General features: G+C 39.4%; 1 protein-coding gene across 3 annotated transcripts in view; it reads left to right on the forward strand.

Moving 5' to 3' along the window:
* The window catches only part of CARMIL1 (capping protein regulator and myosin 1 linker 1), a 202,190-nt gene that overhangs the window by 139,312 nt on the left and 44,578 nt on the right, over window positions 1-18,300 (forward strand). For all 3 annotated transcript variants that reach the window (XM_072852864.1, XM_072852865.1, XM_072852866.1), the window contains 6 exons: window positions 2,769-2,862; window positions 5,133-5,231; window positions 7,568-7,696; window positions 7,935-8,066; window positions 13,391-13,566; window positions 15,447-15,534. In XM_072852864.1, coding sequence (XP_072708965.1) covers window positions 2,769-2,862; window positions 5,133-5,231; window positions 7,568-7,696; window positions 7,935-8,066; window positions 13,391-13,566; window positions 15,447-15,534 — 718 coding nt within the window. The remainder of the gene's footprint in view (window positions 1-2,768; window positions 2,863-5,132; window positions 5,232-7,567; window positions 7,697-7,934; window positions 8,067-13,390; window positions 13,567-15,446; window positions 15,535-18,300) is intronic.

Below are 18,300 nucleotides of genomic sequence, written 5' to 3' on the forward strand. Positions count from 1 at the left end.
AGTTAATCTTCTAGCTGTGATACAGTAGGCAGTTGGACACTGTGGAAGGACAGGGACCTTGCTGATGCCACATGAGTAACTGCCTGCCACTGACAGCTACGTATCACCATGGTTACGTTGGGGAAGAAACATAGAAATCTTCCATTATCATTTAAGGTAAATTGTTGGGTAGTATCAATAAGGAATCAGTGTGTTTGGCAGTTCAAAAGACTGCTGTCCTTCAGAGAGTGGTGTTTCATTGAAGTGTTTCATTCTAAATTGGAGAGGCATGGATTTGACGGATGGACCACGCAGTGGATAAGGAATTGGCTGGATGGACTCAGAGAGTTGTGATCAAATGGCTTGATATCCAAGTGGAGACCAGTGACGAGTGGCATTCCTCAGGGATTGGTATCGGGACCAGCACTGTTTAACATCTTTGTCAATGACATGGACAGTGGGATTGAATGCACCCTCAGCAAGTTTGCCAACAACACCAAGCTGTGTGGTGCAGTTGACACGCTGGAGGGAAGGGATGCCATCCAGAGGGACCTTGACAGGCTTGAGATGTGGGCCCATGAGAACCTCATGAAGTTCAGCAAGGCCAAGTGCAAGGTCCTGCACATGGGTCAGGGCAATCCCAAGCACAGATACAAGCTGGGCAGAGAATGGATTGAGAGCAGCCCTGAGGAGAAGGACTTGGGGGTGTTGGTTGATGAGAAGCTCACCATGAGCCAGCAATGTGTGCTTGCAACCCAGAAAGCCAACTGTATCCTGGGCTGCATCAAAAGAATTGTGACCAGCAGGTCGAGGGCGGTGTTTCTCCCCCTCTACTCTGCTCTCGTGAGACCCCACCTCAACTCTGGGGCCCTCAACATAAGAAGACATGGACCTGTTGGAGCAAGTCCAGAGGAGGGCCACAATGATCAGAGGGCTGGAGCACCTCTCCTGAGAAGACAGGCTGAGAGAGTTGGGGCTGTTCAGCCTGGAGAAGAGAATGCTCCGAGGAGACCTCATAGCAGCCTTCCAGTACCTGAAGGGGGCCTACAAGACAGCTGGAGAGGGACTTTTTACAAGGGCATGTAGTGATAGGACAAGGTAATGGCTTTACACTGAAAGAGGGTAGATTTAAATTAGCTATAAGGAAGACATTCTTCACTATGAGGGTGGTGAGGCACTGGAATGGGTTGCCCAGAGAAGCTGCGGATTCCCTATCTCTGGAAGTGTTCAAGGTCAGGTTGGACGGGGCTTTGAGCAGCCTGGCCTAGTGGAAGGTGTCCCTGCCCATGGCAGAGTAGAGGGGGAGAAGCACCGCCCTCGACCTGCTGGTCACAATTCTTTTGATGCAGCCCAGGATACAGTTGGCTTTCTGGGTTGCAAGCACACATTGCTGGCTCATGGTGAGCTTCTCATCAACCAACACTCCCAAGTCCTTCTCCTCAGGGCTGCTCTCAATCCATTCTCTGCCCAGCTTGTATCTGTGCTTGGGATTGCCCTGACCCATGTGCAGGACCTTGCACTTGGCCTTGTTGAACTTCGTGAGGTTCGCACGGGCCCATGTCTCAAGGAACTAGATGATCTTCAAGGAACTAGATGATCAAGGTGCCTTCCAGCCCAAACCATTCTATGATTCTATGAGTCATGTGGCTAAGCAACTGGCGGGAGAGGAAGTGAAAGAACCTTGGAGTTTCACAGTAGTTAAGGTGTCTTCTGTTGGAGTTAGTGCATTTAGTGAGGGATGGGGCCATTGAAATCAATGGAGTTGACTCAGTCAAAATTGTCAACTTTAAAGTGCTCAAAAATAGACAGTTCCAACCATATTCATGTAGCTCTGGATGGAATAGGAACAGACTGTTAGTGGGACATTTGCAGACAGCCGAAGGAGGAGGAAGAGATGTTTGCAGGAAATTAAGGCAAATTGAAAATAGGAAGAATAGTTTCCTTTCCAGGTTTTAAGAACTTTCTGCTCTTTTTCTTTTCATTTATTCATATCTGAAGGTGTGTGGACGTAACACTGCATGTAGCATTTTAGGTTTAACTGTGTCATGCTAGCCAATTTATGTTCTCAGAGTTTAAATACAATTTTGACTCAAGACCAAAACCCTATCTTTATTGTCATATCACAGCAGATGGACAAAGCTACGGAAATATTTTGTAAACAAATGCAGGGAGCAATTGTTTGCATAAAGAAATGTGGAGATGCTACACTTGTTTTGTTAGCTTTTATTAAAAATTCAGCAAGTATCTTCAAATTGTTGTAAACACAAGAAGTTATTAAATAGTAAATTTTCAAGACTCAGTCTCTTAGTCTGTTAATATTCTCTTATTAACATTCTCTTTATTATTACTTATTATTAACTCTCATTATGTTCTCTTAATATTCTGTTACTGAGTATTTCCATTTAGACTTAGATCTGATAGAATTGCCAGCAGGCAGTGATACTCCCTGTTCTGTTTTGATACAGGAAAAAGTAATCCAACCTTGTGCACAAAGGTACAGAGGACAGCTAGGCCTTTAATTGACAGCCACTGGGCATTGGCCACTTAACTGCATTTTTTACTTTTCAAAATCTCCACCTCTATCTAGTAGCAAAGAAGCATTAGCAGCAAAAAGGAGCATGCATACCTCCAGTTAGCCCACTTAGAAATGTGAAAAATACATTATTAGTACCTTCCACGGACAAGCTAGATGCATCTTATTTCTCCCTTCTAGTTTATTCTTCATAAAGAGATACAGTAATTAAGTTAACTTCTACTATTAAAAAATATTTTATTTTATTTTTCTTTAGGAATTATACTTTGAGATTTATGCCTATACCGATGAATGATGCTTCCCAAGCACTCAAAACAAACCCTGAGAAAACAGAAGAGGCACTGCAAAAGGTATTGCATATGCCACCAACGTACAGAAATAAAACCACTAAAAATAAAGTAGTAATTTTAAGTGATTGTGACTTCACGCTTGGCTAAGTAAGAATTGTTGGCTAGATTCATTGATTGTTTGATTTGCATGGACTCATATGTGGTAAGCAAGTGCCGCAAGAGTATGTAAGGCTTTTTTTTCCAAAGAACGGTTGGAGTGAAGGGTGATGGAATGCAATGGTGTAGTATGGAAAAGTCATAACTAAATAATTACAAGCTAGACCTTGTATTGCTGTAGGTATAACTATGGAAAAGAGAGTTAGAAACTGGCATGTTTGTTACATATGTGCTTTTGCGTATTTCCATGTGTGTAGAATTATTGGTACGCGTTTTTTATTTTGGCATAAAAAGTGCAGTCAGCGCTCTACAAGACAAAGGATGCTCTTTAATTTGGGGGAGGATAAAAACATTTACTGCCTATGTTTTATATTGTACATATAAAATTCACACACTATGTTGCCCTAAATAAACAACTGCACCAACATGTTCTTTTGGATGAAGAGGTGTTGACAGTATCTGTAGCTGTTCCACTTGCATGAGTTATAAAACTCCCAGCTGAGTTTTAATATAGTAAATCTTGCAAGCTCCAAATGAGCCTCCTGCTCAATCAGAAAGCATACAGTTCACATCTCTTTAATGAGTAGTTTTCCTCCAGCCAGGGTAAGGTCATAAAAACCTTATAAATAGTTCTTACAGATAACTGTGATTAAAAAGCAAATGTCTATGATCCGTATTAGTAAAGAAATTTTCAGTAAAATGATTCTCACAGGGAAAAGTGCTGGTAGTTAGTGCCTTTTTCTTTGATGCATGAAAATGATCTAAATTTTGCTTTAAAAAATCTGAATCATGGGGGATGGACATATTTCTTACATCTCGTTTAATATAATTGTAGATAGGTTCATATCTAGAATGATAGATGCATCTCTGAAAAAAATAAAGTGAAGCTTCTGGCTGTGGGGATTTAAATTCTATGTGTTAATTAGGGGTTATGTACAAAGAGCACTTTCTTTTATTCATTTCAAAGTTGCTAAAACTGTTTGGCCCTGAGTTTGTTTTAACATGTGTGGTTCAGGCTTCCTTTACGCAACACGAGGAAGTTCTCTCCAAAAAACGCTAACAGTCTCTGGAGCGGTGCTGTGAATGCAGCTAATTCCATGCACGCAAGAATGCCTGCCCGCACGGACTGAGTTGTCATGCCTGGTGTAGGAACACCTGAACTGACTGACACTTCAGGACGGTCCGTAAGCTTCAGCACACCACAGCTTGAGTACAATGAGAGTGCTTCTGGCCCTGGTCCAGCACCAGATGGACATAGTAGCTAACCGCCTGAAGTCCCTTTGCAGCATGCTTTACTTACAGTGTGGGCAAACTGGATAGATGCTGCATTACTGTGGGGCATGGTCAGACTGTTCCAGTTCTTGCTGCTGATGCAGGTTTAGAGGTGACCGTCAGTCCCTATTAGTCTCTGCCTCACAACCTGCTGATGACTCCACCCATCCTTTTCCCCTCTCTTCCTTTCAGACCAGATCCGTCACCTTTGGTGAACCTTAAACAGTTTACTAGTAGGGTTTTCTGACTTGACTAAGTTTGATAGAGCCTGGTTAGGGGGTTACTCTGTGTGCTTTAAGGTGACTGACAGTAGATGTTTACTGCTGATGACAGTTGTGGTAGGCTGTGACCAGCAGCTGTGGGTAGGAATCACTTGTCTTTGAAGAGCACTTATATACTGCTTAGCCTTAAGCAGCTTTTCAACTGAGGCTCCTGTATCAGTTATGCACTTCTAGATATTTTATCTTGTCTCCAGACCATACTGCTATTTAAATCTGTGTCTTTGCAGCGGGCTGAATGAATCGAAAAGAAATGAATCAACTATCTTGTGTTATCATGATCTCTACAACAACGCTTTATGGATAGAGTCCGTTCAAATATTTCTCAAACATGGATCTACTCCGTTGTCAGCGTAACTTACTAAATAGTTCAAAATAGAAGACTAATTCAGAAAACACTGGCAAAAGCAGTGTTTAATGATGTTTCACTAGTCCGTGAGTGAATGAATATTTGCCAATGTGATTATTAAGCATTGAGGCACACATAATAAGGTTTGCAGATAACAAACAAATACTTAGGCAGTTTTTTTCTGTCAGTCCCCATTTCTGATACAGCAGCAAAATTGAAAGCAAATTACAATGTGGAGAGTCGAATCAGTTTCCTAACCTGGCTTTGTTTTTTAGATAGAAAACTACTTGCTTCGTAATCATGAGACCAGAAAGTACCTACAGGAGCAAGCGTACCGGCTGCAGCAAGGCATTGTCACTAGTACCACTCAACAGGTGAGAACTTGTTCGTTACTGGTATTTCTCGGTGTCTAAAATCTGCCTGGGGACAGAGTTCTCTCTCATTCTGTCAGAGAAGCTTAAAGCAAGATTTGCCTTGTTGGTGACACTTCATTTCCCAAGAAATAATCATTTTCAATGATAATATTTTTGGATGGGAAAAAATATTTTGTGAGAGGGAGGTCTTGTGTATAGCAGTACTGTGTAGAGAAAGACCCGAGCTATTTCTGAGTGAACTACTGTTGGAACCAGGAACAGTTTAGTTCACTCGTTCTCAGGAGTCTGACTTTTCAGCAGGCTCTCATCTGTGTGACAAGCATCATCATAAGGCTGTGCCAGTTCTGGTGTCTGAGTCATTTCCAGTCTCTCTGCCTAGCACTGAGCAACCATGTAAACATGCCCTTAGGTACCACCAGAGCAAATAGCCTTAAAGAGTAAGTCGTCATCTACCTTACACCTTCAGAACTATGGGTATCATGGGAAGCTTTACTTGGAGGGAGGGAGCAAAGGAAGGTAGAAGTCTTTGTGGTTTTTATAGTCTGGACAGCTGAAAAGGCTTCCTCTCTAACACAGACCAAAATATTGCTTGAAACTGGGAAGCTTTTGTGTTTTGCCAGCCACTACCAGGTTTCCTAAATGCCACATGTTGTTCTGGTTTTTTTTCCTTTCTCTTGAGAAGACTACAAGCATTTTCTGTGGTAGCTTACCATTCTCTCTGTTCTAGTGCATTTCTTGCCAGTACCCCTCAGGGCTGTTTTCAGCTCCAGTGCACCACTGAAGCAAGGTGGTATAAGCAGAATAAAACTTGTCACAGCCTTTGTTTTAAACTTCCACGTTTGTTTGCACCAGTAGTGTACCCATGCAAACGGAAGACTCCAGTATACAGGAGAGGAATATCTGTTTTGCTCTTCAGCTGAGTCAATGAAATTTCTCTCTGTTCTCTGCATTTTTTTTTGTTGGTGAATCTTAATTCAAAGTGGCCTTTTTCTCCCTGTGTTATTAAAATTTAATGGGACAGAGTTTTATTACTAGAACCTGAAATTATACTCTAACCTCTCAACAGAGAAAATGGTACGTGGAGTTGTACTGGCACTAAAAACTGCAAGAGCAGCAATCACTTTATTTTAGTTTAGTAATTTATCTGTTCCAATGCCACCTTTTTTTCCCAAGTTAATAATCTCCATATGAATTAAGTTTAGATTTTTTTATAGCTTGGTGGTTTTAGTTGTGCTTTTCTCCAACAACCACATACACATCAGGTTTCAGTAAATGTAATTTACTGTTATTTTGAAAGTAGAGTAAAATTACTCATTTCTATATTAAATTGTGTACAATAAGGATGGATTTTAAAAATAGTTTTAAAAGAGAGCTGGAAAAGATTCTCTAGTTAGTATGGTGGAATTGCATTATTATTCCCATTGTGGTTTTTTTTTTTTTCAGTCCAGGTGTCCCAATGAGACTTTCCACTGTCTAATAATTAATTAGCTTTTTGTACTTATACAAAAAAACACCCAAAGCCCTTTGAAGAGGAAGAGTCATGTGGAGCAGAAAAGGAGCATGCTGTGAAATTATTTCAGTTCTTGTTGCTAATGATACGAGATGCTAGAACTCTAGACTTTATGTGGTGATGACATGCACTCAGATGTTGCTTCAAAATGTCAAATAGCCAGTTCTAATGAATTCTATGTGGGCTGATAAAGACTTTTAACTATTATATCTCCCTGCCCCATATATCTTAATCAAAACTGACTATATGTCAGGCATTCTTATTGGCTTGTCTTGTAAGGATACAGATATACCACCTGCCCTGTATTTGCAGCATGTTGAATGAATTGTGTTGCAGATACAGATTAAGTTCAATTTATCCCACTGGGACAGGTCTGATGGAAACTTCTGCTTCGGTAGTTATATTTCCCTTGCAACTAGGAATATTTAAATTTTGAAAGAATACCCCAGAAGCCTGTGCAATTGCATTTTGCTTAGACAGGAGAAATCTCTGTTGGCGTTTGTTGAATGGATAGTGACAGAGCTTTCTTTTACTGTCTGAACTTCTTAACAATTCAGGGACCTTCAGAACTAAGTGTTAGATATATCGACAACATTTTTAGCATTAAACTTGCTCCAAAAAACAGAACAACACTTGAACTGGATAACTTGTTGGTTATTTGCAGTTATCCTGGACCTCCAAGCTCTGATCATGCATTTCCAGATTGTTATATGGTCACTACAAATCTCTCATCGTGCTACTATTGATTTGCTACCTGGACTGAATTCAGTTTGCATTTGACCAACATTCTGATGTTTTATCTTTTCTATTTCTTTTGTTCAAGTAGATGATTGACAGAATATGTGTAAAAGTGCAAGATCATCTCAACTCTTTAAGAAACTGTGGTGTGGATGCTGTACAGGAAGATGTCAAATCTGCAGAACGGCTTATGCGGGATGCTAAGAACTCCAAAACAGTAAGCCTTTCCGAGCATACTGTGCTTGCAGCTTTTCTCTTTTTGGGGAGTTAAAATAGCAATGTGTCACAAAAGACTATTTTCTTCAGATGATCAGCTGTAGGTAGTATTTAAAGTGACAAAATAATTCTAATTTATAAAGACTTTGATTTAACGGAGAGATTTCCTCCCGTTTGTCCAGATTTGAGGACAGGTAATGATGAGTGTACTTTCCAAAGATATTCTTTCTGTCTTACAGCTCTTACCAAATCTGTATCACCTCGGTGGAGCTTCTTGGGCAGGAGCAAATGGTTCACTCTCCAATCCAATCCAAGAGACACTTGAATCCATGGCTGGAGAAGTCACAAGGGTTGTGGATGAGCAACTTAAGGTCTGTGGATAGATGTGTTACCATCTCTCACGTGCAGAAATAACTAAATCTGAGATCTTCTGTTGCTAAATGCAAATGTGCCACACTTTTTTTTAAATTTCTCATTGTATTTGTAAGCTATCTTTTCATTAGTTTCTTATAGCTTATGCCTTATTATCTGGATACTTGCCTGGTTGGAAAGAAAAAAATTGCTTTAGTGTTTGCAGTGGGCAGAAGGAGCATATACTGTTTATTATCATCTTATTTTATCTTCTAGAAGGGGAAGACTTATCAATTGCTCCTTAGACACTTAATAAAGGCATCTCTCAAGCACCCTAAAAAGTCTTATGCCCTGGAGAAAAGTGCTCACTAGTTAAGGTATCCCACTGGAGTGAAAGCTGCTTTTCTGTAGACTCCATTGCAGAATTTTTTTCCCAGTGACCACTTTTGAACCTGGTACAGGATTTCCACTTTAACTGTTTGGTTTGGATAACTTGTATATATTGAGAGTGCCCCAAGAATTCGTACAGGCAGCTTTACAGGAAATCTTGTCACAAGTTGCCTGTCAAACCTCAGTTCTTGAAATTGACGTAATTGATGTGTGAATATTCTCACCTGTGTGTTCAGCCAGCTCTTGCTCAGAAACTTCTACCTTGAATTATGTTAGATCTTACTGTATAATAATCAAGGAAGAGTCATCCATAGAGCATAGCAAAGGTATCAGTCCAGGAAGAAGTCAAGGTGGGGAAACTTCAGTAACTGTTGGGATCTGTATGGAAGCAGATGAATTTAAGAATATGGTTCTGAGGCAATTCAGATCAACTTAAGTTTATTACTAAGCTACCTTGCCTGTGTTTTGCTATATTTAAACTTATCAAATAATCTGAAAGTGAAGGTTGAACTTTCAGTTTAAACAACATGAAAATGCTTCAATCAGTGGGAACATAATGAAGAACAATAATAATACCACATTACTAATTACTTTTTCAAAATTAAAAAGTTAATGAGGAGGAAAATGGTGCTGAATTTTTAGTATTTTCCTCCCTTTCCCCATTATATGAAATAAGGTGAAGATTCTTTATCACTTTTTTAATTTCTGCAGACATGAAAGTGAGTTATCCACAAGATTCTTCCCAGTGGAGCTTCTAGGCTATTATTGGGATGGGAATAGTCAGGTCAGCCCTTCGTGCAGGGCTCATGCACTTAAATAAGTCCTGTGCATTTTGGAGAGTTTTATAGAAGGGGGGGGGAAAAAAAAGCCTCTTCAGCATTTGGAATGTTATTTATAGTTCCTGGCATAAGATTGAGTTAATGGGTCTTCCATTTATGCTTTTACACATTTACAGCAAAAGGCACTTTAGCTCAGCCATTCTAACTTTTACATTTACTTTTGATTTGTGTGGCATTAAAGTTTAAGTGCCTTACAAGAAACTATAAAGTCATAATGTATATTTGTATATCGTAACACTCATTTTTATTAATTTCACACTCAAGGCTGAAAGGTTTTCCTTGAAGTTCTATGGTGGTGTACTTTGCGTGGAGGAGAAAATGTTGAACATGGATTAGGATTTTTTTTTCCAGTTGTTTAGGTCAATTCAAAACATCAAACAAATCATATGCAGTTTATTATTTGTGAAGATAGGTAAGGGAGCTCACATAAGTACAGTTCTTTTTGTAATTGTTGGGGGAAAAACATCCTATGTGCTGTAAATGGAGTTTTGATTTTTAGCTTCCATAGCAACCAGAGCCTGATTCTAGAAAGAAGTGTTTGGAAATTGGGTAAGTCGATGAATGCTCTTCAGGTAAATAAGAGATTTTTTTTTATTTTTTTTTTTTTTTAACTTCAAAGAAGGGAAGGGATGGAAGGAAGAAGTTAGAATAAGGCAAAGCAACATCTTGGAGTGAGTTTAGTTGGCCAAAGGAGAAACTCTAGCAAGGCCCTTTAATTTCTCTTCTCCTGCTGGTGTCACTGTGGACGCACAGAACCCGGAGATGCTTTATTCAGTCTGCAAAGGCCTAAGGGAAAATCATAGGCAAGATAAATGGTGCTTAGGCAACAGAAGGACAGGAGTGCTTGAACTATTCATCCTAAATTTCATCCTCGTGCAAAGGGTTTGTTGGCTCCATCACCTGTTCCATTTTTTCTTTAGATATCATCATCCTCCAGTCCTTTTACTGTATCTTTCCCCTCAATGTTAAGAGTCATTAATTGTGGGCAGGACTTGGGACTTGGTTCTCTTCTTTCTGCATGCCTGCTGACTGGCATTTGTGGCCTTGTGACTGAAATGTTTTCCCCTCCACAGTCAATATTGGTAGCTGTGAGTTTCCATCAGTGAAAGGTTTTGGGATGGAAGTAGGGGGTGGGGAAAGGTTCCTGTAGATACGATAATAGTTGTGTGAAATCAACAGTTGAAATCCACCACTGAAGAAAATATGTTCAGCTGTGCACTTAAAGAAGAGATACAAACTCTTATTTGACTTTTAAATTGCACATTCTCCGAGTATTTTGAGTAAAAATTAATTTTGAGATTTTCAGGTAAAGTCTTTAGTCCTACTTCCCACTGACACCTTCACGCAGCATTTCTTCACATGATCCATTTTGAACGACCATGCTTAGACTGCAGTTGTAATTCAACATGGCAAGTCTTTATAACTTTTACGATTGTGATCCATCGGTAACTCTTGGGAGGCTGAGTGTGATTTTTCAAGGTAGACTACACAGTTGCACCAGTGAATAAATGTCATGGGAAAAAAATGGGTGTGTCAGAAATTCTCATTAGTAGTTTACCTGTCTCAGTTGTCTCCACCATTGAAGTTCTTCATCCTCCATGTGGATATGGCCGCAGGGGCTTGAAAGGCTCTTCATTAGTGTTACAGCCCCAGAATCTGCTTGGGGATTGAAGGAGGGAGTGCCGGAGGAGTCCTTAAAGTGCAGAGAGCTTGGGAACCCATGAGCAAGCTCCACATTAGCTATAATGTCAGTTGTCCCTTATACCTATAAATCAAATGTTGTAAATATCAGACTTTGCTGTACAGTGTGGCTGCTTTATGCTGCTGTGTTGTCCTTGGGAATTGACACTTAAACATCAGTCAATTAAGAGCTACAGACTGAAAGATTCTGCTTTGAATAATTAAAATTTTTATGCAGTAATGGTGTTTTTGTTTCTTAGTCAGTATCTACATGTGAAAATTGCCAATTATGGTAGGGCTATGCAAAGAGAAAAGCTCTGATAAGATGGAGTTCAGCCAGAGGTCGCTTACCTGTGGAGTGAGATTGAGAAGAAAAAGGAAATTGGTAGAGTTTTCAAGGGGTGCAGTTCATTATTTTTGTACCTTTTAGAAGCACCTAGGTTGGAGTTAGGCTTACCTAGTCTACCATTGCAATGAAACTATGATTTTGTTTCTTTTTTTATTTGTAAGTACCTTTTTCTGTTGGGTTATCAATCTTCAGTCTTACGGAAGACGACTTGGCCAATTTCAGTATACTGGGCTCTGTCCTGTTCCTCTATTCTTTCCACCTTCCTTTGGATTTTAAAAAACTGCTCAAAAGCTGCACGTGACATGGCATATGTTGAAAAATCTGATGTCTTCTAATAGTTGCTGCTTGTCCCACTTGTTTAGAGGATTCAAAGTTGGGGGAAGTGGGTCTTGCACATACGCTGAAGCATGAACCAAGGACAGTGTCTTTGTTCTCTCTGCCACTTTGGAAGCACCATAGCCCGAGGAGACCCCATGGTCACTGGAGTGCAGCAGTGTGACAGCTTCAGCGTGCAGAGGGACCAGCTGCCAGAGAGAACCGTCTCCTTACTGATCTTTTCTAAGTAGTACTTCATGCTGGGAATGAACGTAGTTTGTTTTCAAATCCCGTGCTGATGAGCCTTAACCTCTTGCAATCTCTGAAACAAGTTATTTGATGGGAAATTAACTGATGGTTGAACAGCCTTCTGAAGTTATCTAAAATAGATTTTCCTGAGTTGCTGGAACTGGAGATGGAGTAAGGTGGACATAGGAGAGAATTTGAACAAAGAACAATATCCAGTCTTGTCAGAAAATACTGCTTTGTGTTTATAAATAAATCTGTTTTACTCTACACAGGGTACATATCAGCATGTAGATAAAACAGTATGAATTTAAAATTTAGTTTTCCAGATGACCAGCTGATTGTTTTATACCTTCTGTGGTCCTACCTAACCTTTTTGGATACAAAAATTGAAAGCAATTAAAGGAAAGATGTTTCAGTGATACAGGGCACTAGTAGTGTTTCTATGTCTCATCCTGATTCCTGTGTGTGTACGTTAGAGCTTTCCTGCACTTTTCGTGACACAAGTTCATACATGGATGATTATGTGAGGGACTGTGAGCCCTCACCTGTGCCTGTAGTGAGGGCTCTTTAGCCTTCTAGTCAGAGCTGGGGTTTGGAAAAGAAACCAGTAGGTGATAAAACAGGATTTAAACCAGAATTAACTTTTCTCACAGGCACAGATAGGAGATAAATCTAATGAAATTGAAAGGGGCTTCATAACATAACGTCATAGCATTGAGGTATATATGAAAGATTTTTCTAAGAGGGGAGAAGTTGACTTGATACCATCAGCAGGGGAGACCTTATTTTAAGAAAAAGAAAGTTGAGGGAGCTGGGGGGGTTACATGGTCCTGTTTCTGGAGTGTGCATGGTTTTCTTCTGTCCTGGTTTGCAGTTTTGATCAGTCATTAAAAAAGAATAAAAATTGTTGACTGCACCTAAGGTTCACTGTGGACTTCCGTGTATGTAAATGAGATCCACATATTAAAGGATTGTATGCCCACTGCAAATCATACTTGTAGCTACTTCTTAATATTTGGCTAGTATATTCCAGCCCTGTACGGCATGCCAAGTTCTCATGAGTCTCCTTTCTTCATACACTGATGCCTCTTACAAATTGGCAGGTTTGGAGCATTGATGAAAATTGCTGATTCAGGTCACAGTTTAGAGCGAAGGCAGCTGGAGCAGAGCATCCACTGCTTCTGCAGTATGCAGAGGCAGCAGTGGTGGGTGCACAAGGGAAGCTAATTTATTGTTCTGACAGTTAAACACATAGAGATGTAAATGTTTCATATTTGAAAAAGCAAACAAGTACAGTTGTGGGTCGTTTTCAAAACTAGTATGTTGTTCCTCCTTAGCTTTATTTTGTAAAATGCCTTTCATATTGCAGCTGGATTGCAAAATGGATTGGAAATTAGGAAGAAAAACTGTAAAAATTACAAGTCTAAAAGTGTTGTCGTGCTATGCACCAGAATAATGCTGTGATCTTCCAGCTAATGAAAATTTCAATACCTGATGTTAGCTTTTGCTTACTGTGCTGCAGACGCTCCTTGAGTCTATGGTGGATGCAGCGGAAAACCTTTGCCCAAATGTAATGAAGAAAGCTCGCATCCGTGAAGACCTGATTGAGGCTAGCACTGAGAAGATTTCCATCCCACGCACTTTTGTGAAAAATGTCCTCTTGGAGCAATCTGGAATTGATATCCTCAATAAAATTAGGTACTTCAAAAGACTAGTCTAACAAAATTGGTTATAGAATTTGGATTTTGGGTTGCTTGTATGTGTGTTTGTATAGTAGAAGATTTTTGGAATGCTTTTGTGACTCACAAGAAACTACATTAAGGCAGTCAAAGAGCAGGAAATTGTCCTTCAGGTCTGGTGAACTTAGTTCAGGAGATTCAAATATTTGGAATCTCCAGGGATGTTACCTTGATCATTAATGCATGTGCTTCTGTTTGATTTAGTAAGAGTTTTGGTTTATGGTACACAAATAACATTTTCATGACTGATACATTTTTTTAAACCTGTTTATGTTCTCAGGTAATACTGAATTACTATAATAGAAGGAAATTGCACTTATTTGCTTTGAGTGTTAGCAGTGCTTTGTCTGTTGCTGCATTTGGTCTTGTCCTGTAGCTGTAGCAATCACTTTAAAACTTTTTGTTTGTGTGGGAGTTGTGCACAGCAGACAGACATACTTAAAAAGTGGAAACTTGGATATTCAAACCACAAACCTGGAGCAGAAACAATCACCCTAAACAACTCTTAGTTCACCCTTTAAAAAAAAGGGGGGGAAAAAGAGGCTTTTACCTGACCTTTTACTGCATCTTTTTTTTTTCGTATTAAATATATACCAGAGAATATATTTATGCAGTATAATGTGGTTGACCTGTACTTAAACTTTGCAGTTGCTGTCACTTGGCTAAGGAATCCTTTCTGCTTGATGGAAAAGCATATCATTTTGCATTGTAATGATATCTTTGCAGAAGAAGAAAACAGTAAGACTTAGAAATTAGTTTTGCAGAGTGCAGGAAAAGGTGTTAAAGACTTTAGCTATGTCTTCAGAGTGTTTAAATGGTTTAGGGAGTGAGTTTTCTTCACTTCAGTCCTATCAAACAAATCTTAACCCTGAGACAATAGTGCCCCTTCCCCTTTCCACCTTTAGAAGCTGCAACTGTCAGTGTCCCTATGAATTGCATTGTCTTTCCAAGGAGTTTCTTACCTTTTTCGCCAGGCTTTCTACAGCAGTAGTGCGAGCCCCAGATAGAAATAGCTTTGTTAATCCTGTTACTTGCTGGCAAGTGTCAGCTGAAGCAGTTGGCTTTGAAACCGTAGAGGCAGGAGAGATGGAGCTTCAGGCTGCAGCTCAGGCATACGTGCTTGTCAGCTGCAAAGTAGCTGTCCTCCACAGCCTGAGCCTTTTGTCCTGTGGCCAAAGACGGGACCCCAAGGGAGAAATTCAAGGTACACATTTCCTTCATAGGAAGTAACCAGTGAACCTCAATTCAGTGTATGGCGTGTGTTGGTGTTCCACATACATCTGTGTAATGGGAATGGCTGACATGAAGTTCTTGAGACAGAAAGTGGTTACCTAGAGCAAAAAGAGGAAGCAAAGTTGTGATGGCAAAAACTGGAGAACCAGCATGGTACAAGTTGTCCTTTAACTGGCAGACAAACACAAAAAGGAGTTGAGGAAATGGGCGAATTGTAGTTGTTCAATGGAGTAGTGTTAAACAGGCAGCACTGTCCTGATCCTATTCATCTGAGATTCGTGTTTCTCTGACTTCAGTGGTGGAGTGTTCCTTACTGAGTTTCACATGTGGTTTTTATTCAGCTCTCTTACCCAGATGTTTTCATTTCAGCTCTTAGAAAAATGTTAGAAGCAGGTTAAATATGGTACAGAGGCTCTTGTGTTTATTGTGTGATTCATGAATTTATTTCTGAAACCTGCAGTCATGTATCCTGACATCCTCTAATGTTTTACTTCAAATAAAATGACAGCACTGTGGATAATCGTCGCACTGTTGAACATGTAATAAAGACAAAATTCTCCTGCGTGAATAAAAAATTTCTCTGTCTCGTTTTTAATCCTCACACAGTGAAGTAAAGCTGACAGTGGCTTCTTTCCTGTCTGACCGAGTTGTAGATGAAATCCTGGATGCACTTTCCCATTGCCATCACAGACTGGTAAGTATTTGCATGGTTGATATCTGAATATGCCGGGTATCCTAACAATGCCATTTACATTCATAACTTGTTCGGTTTCTCCTTAGCACAGCTCTATTTTGAAATTGGTCTTATTTTCATTGGCATCACTGACATAATTTGAAATATGATCATGGGACTCTTGCCTCTTTGCTTTAAGGAAGGTACAACTGCATTATATATTATTATATATTATATATATAATATTATAATATAATATATATATAATATATTTGTCCTATTGTCCTGTTGTCAGATCTAAAACTAAAAATGCCATCAGGATACAACATTGAGTCATTAGTTAAGAACAGTGCCACTACTTCTCCTGGTGAGATAAGGGTTGGTTGCTCGTGAAATGAGAGGTAACGTTTCATTCTTTAGAGGAGGGACTGCTGAGACCTTGTTCCCTGAATGAGTGTATCTTGAGGCTACCTCAGAAATGTAGGTATAAAGTTTGAAGAAAAGGAGTAGAAATGTAGGAAAGGAAACACTGTTTGTTATTTGAAGGTGCTGAGCTGTCAGGAGGCACAGTTATTATAAAGGTACTTGCTTCATTAAGAGTAGAAGAAATAAACAACTGTGTATCCACAGAAAAACATTTTTATTTCTGATGCAATGGGCCTCTGTAAGGAGAATCCAGTACTGTTTTTTTAAAGAAGCCAGTAGATGGTCATTCTCCTGACTGAAATTGCTCTTTATTTCTAATTGAAATTTCTCTGGCTTCAGCTTGCAATCATGAATTTTTTCATATGCTTTTCCCTACAAGATAAGGGGATCATATATATTTCTCTTTATTTCCTTTCTATGAAAGTCCTCATACACAGAAGACAAATCACTCCTTTCCCCCACCCCTTCTTTTCCTTTTTCCTTTTTCCTTTTTCCTTTTTCCTTTTTCCATAAACTAAAAGACTGGGTTATTTGAGGGTGCATCTTCATGATACAGAGCAGCATTGTGTAAAGATGCAACCTCTGGTCTCAGGAGCTATGCAGCAGCATCAGCCTGCTGTGTGAGTGGCTACATTAGTTAGCTCCAGTTGGTCCTGGAGCAGGCTCAGCTGGCATGAGCAGTGGGCTGTCTCTGTCCAGTGGTATTGCACAACTTGGATACACCCTGACTCTTGCACAGTAAGTAATTTTCTCCATCCTTTGAGTCACTTCAGTAACAGTCCTCTGCACTTTATCCAGCTGTTTTAAAAGCCTCTTTTAAAATCATGGTCCCCAGAACCAGACAGACTATTCCGATGTTTTCACCAACACCATCTATAGGAGTGAAATTGGTTTTCTCCTGATATTCTTTACTCCTCATATTTACATAGCAAGGAGATAAGAATTCCTTCCTTTTGTCAGAGTTTCAGTGGTATCTCATTTTCAGGACTAGGTTTGCTAGATCTGCATCCCAGTAATGGCTTCTGATGCTTTGACACTTGCTGCTTTTCAGGATTGTGTCTAGAGCCAGTGCTCTTAGTTCCTAAGGAATGATTGTCTGTACGTTTGATTTGAGTTGATTTACTTTGTGATCCTTTTTGGCCTGCATTAGTAACATGTCCCTTTCACTGTTTAACTCTCCTGTGTTTCTGTTAGCTGCAGATTATTTCAGATAGTATAGCACTGATGAAAACATTGAAGAATATGGATCTCAAAAATGCTGCTAGAGGAACTCCTGTCTAATTTGTCAGTGTTAATCTTCAACTGACAGCTGCAATCTGAGAGCTGGCAGCTAGTTCTTAATACAGCAAAGGTTAAATGCACTGATATAGTTCTGTGCCAGCTCCTTAAATTGGAGTGTCACGTACCACTAATTCAGCCACCTACAAATGTCTGTGTATGTTGCATTGACACAGTAGCGTTTCAGGCAAATTTGAAAAATAAACCTCGTTCGACACGACCTGACTTGGCCTAATGTAGTGATGATTAGCATTAATTATTATTCTAGCTATTTTAGTGTGATTAAATATAAATCCATAACAGCTCTCCAGTTGTTTTTAGTGAGTAGACACTAGACTAAGTGAGCTATAATTGACTCAGGTGATCTGTTTACCCTTTTTGATGGTTAACAAAACTACAATCCAGAGTCATGCTGATGTTAAGCAGTGGACTACAGCTCTCCCTAGCTGCCTCTTTGAAGACTTCTGTGACTAATTGATTTGGGCCAGCTGATCTTCAAATACTTGCTTTTAACAGATGTTATTTAATATTCTCTTTAGTTACCAACAGAACTAGAAAATATTTCATCATTTTCCTGACAACATAAACCCACTCCATTCCAAGAACAATCCAGGGTGGTTTATATAACATTCTCTGTGTTCTTAGTAATAGTTTTTGCTATGCAGGTCTAAAAATGGATTTTATTATTGTTAGAGTTTTTCCTCGCTGATACTTTAAAAAAATATATCTTATCCCATAGATCTATCAATGATGAATTTTTTTCTTTTTATGGTAACCCCTACCTATTTCTTCAGTGAAACAGAACTGAGGTATTTAATAGAGCTGTCCTGTTTTTTGAGTAGCAAGTGATAACATTTCGGCCATCTAATAATTACGAAAATTATATTTGCTGAAATTGTACATGTCTTTGTTATTTTATTTTAAAAAAATGGTCCAGGACAAAGCTGCTCTTCCATCCCTTTATTTTCTTTATAATAAAGAAGGACAAATGCTGAGGAAGCCCCATAATACTATTATAAATCAAAAGTAGAATGGCTTTTTAGCTGACCTTTTTCCTTTTCTTTTTTCATGTTAGACTTTCTT

This window comes from Ciconia boyciana, chromosome 2, assembly GCF_034638445.1.
Source record: "Ciconia boyciana chromosome 2, ASM3463844v1, whole genome shotgun sequence".
Lineage (NCBI taxonomy): Eukaryota > Metazoa > Chordata > Aves > Ciconiiformes > Ciconiidae > Ciconia > Ciconia boyciana.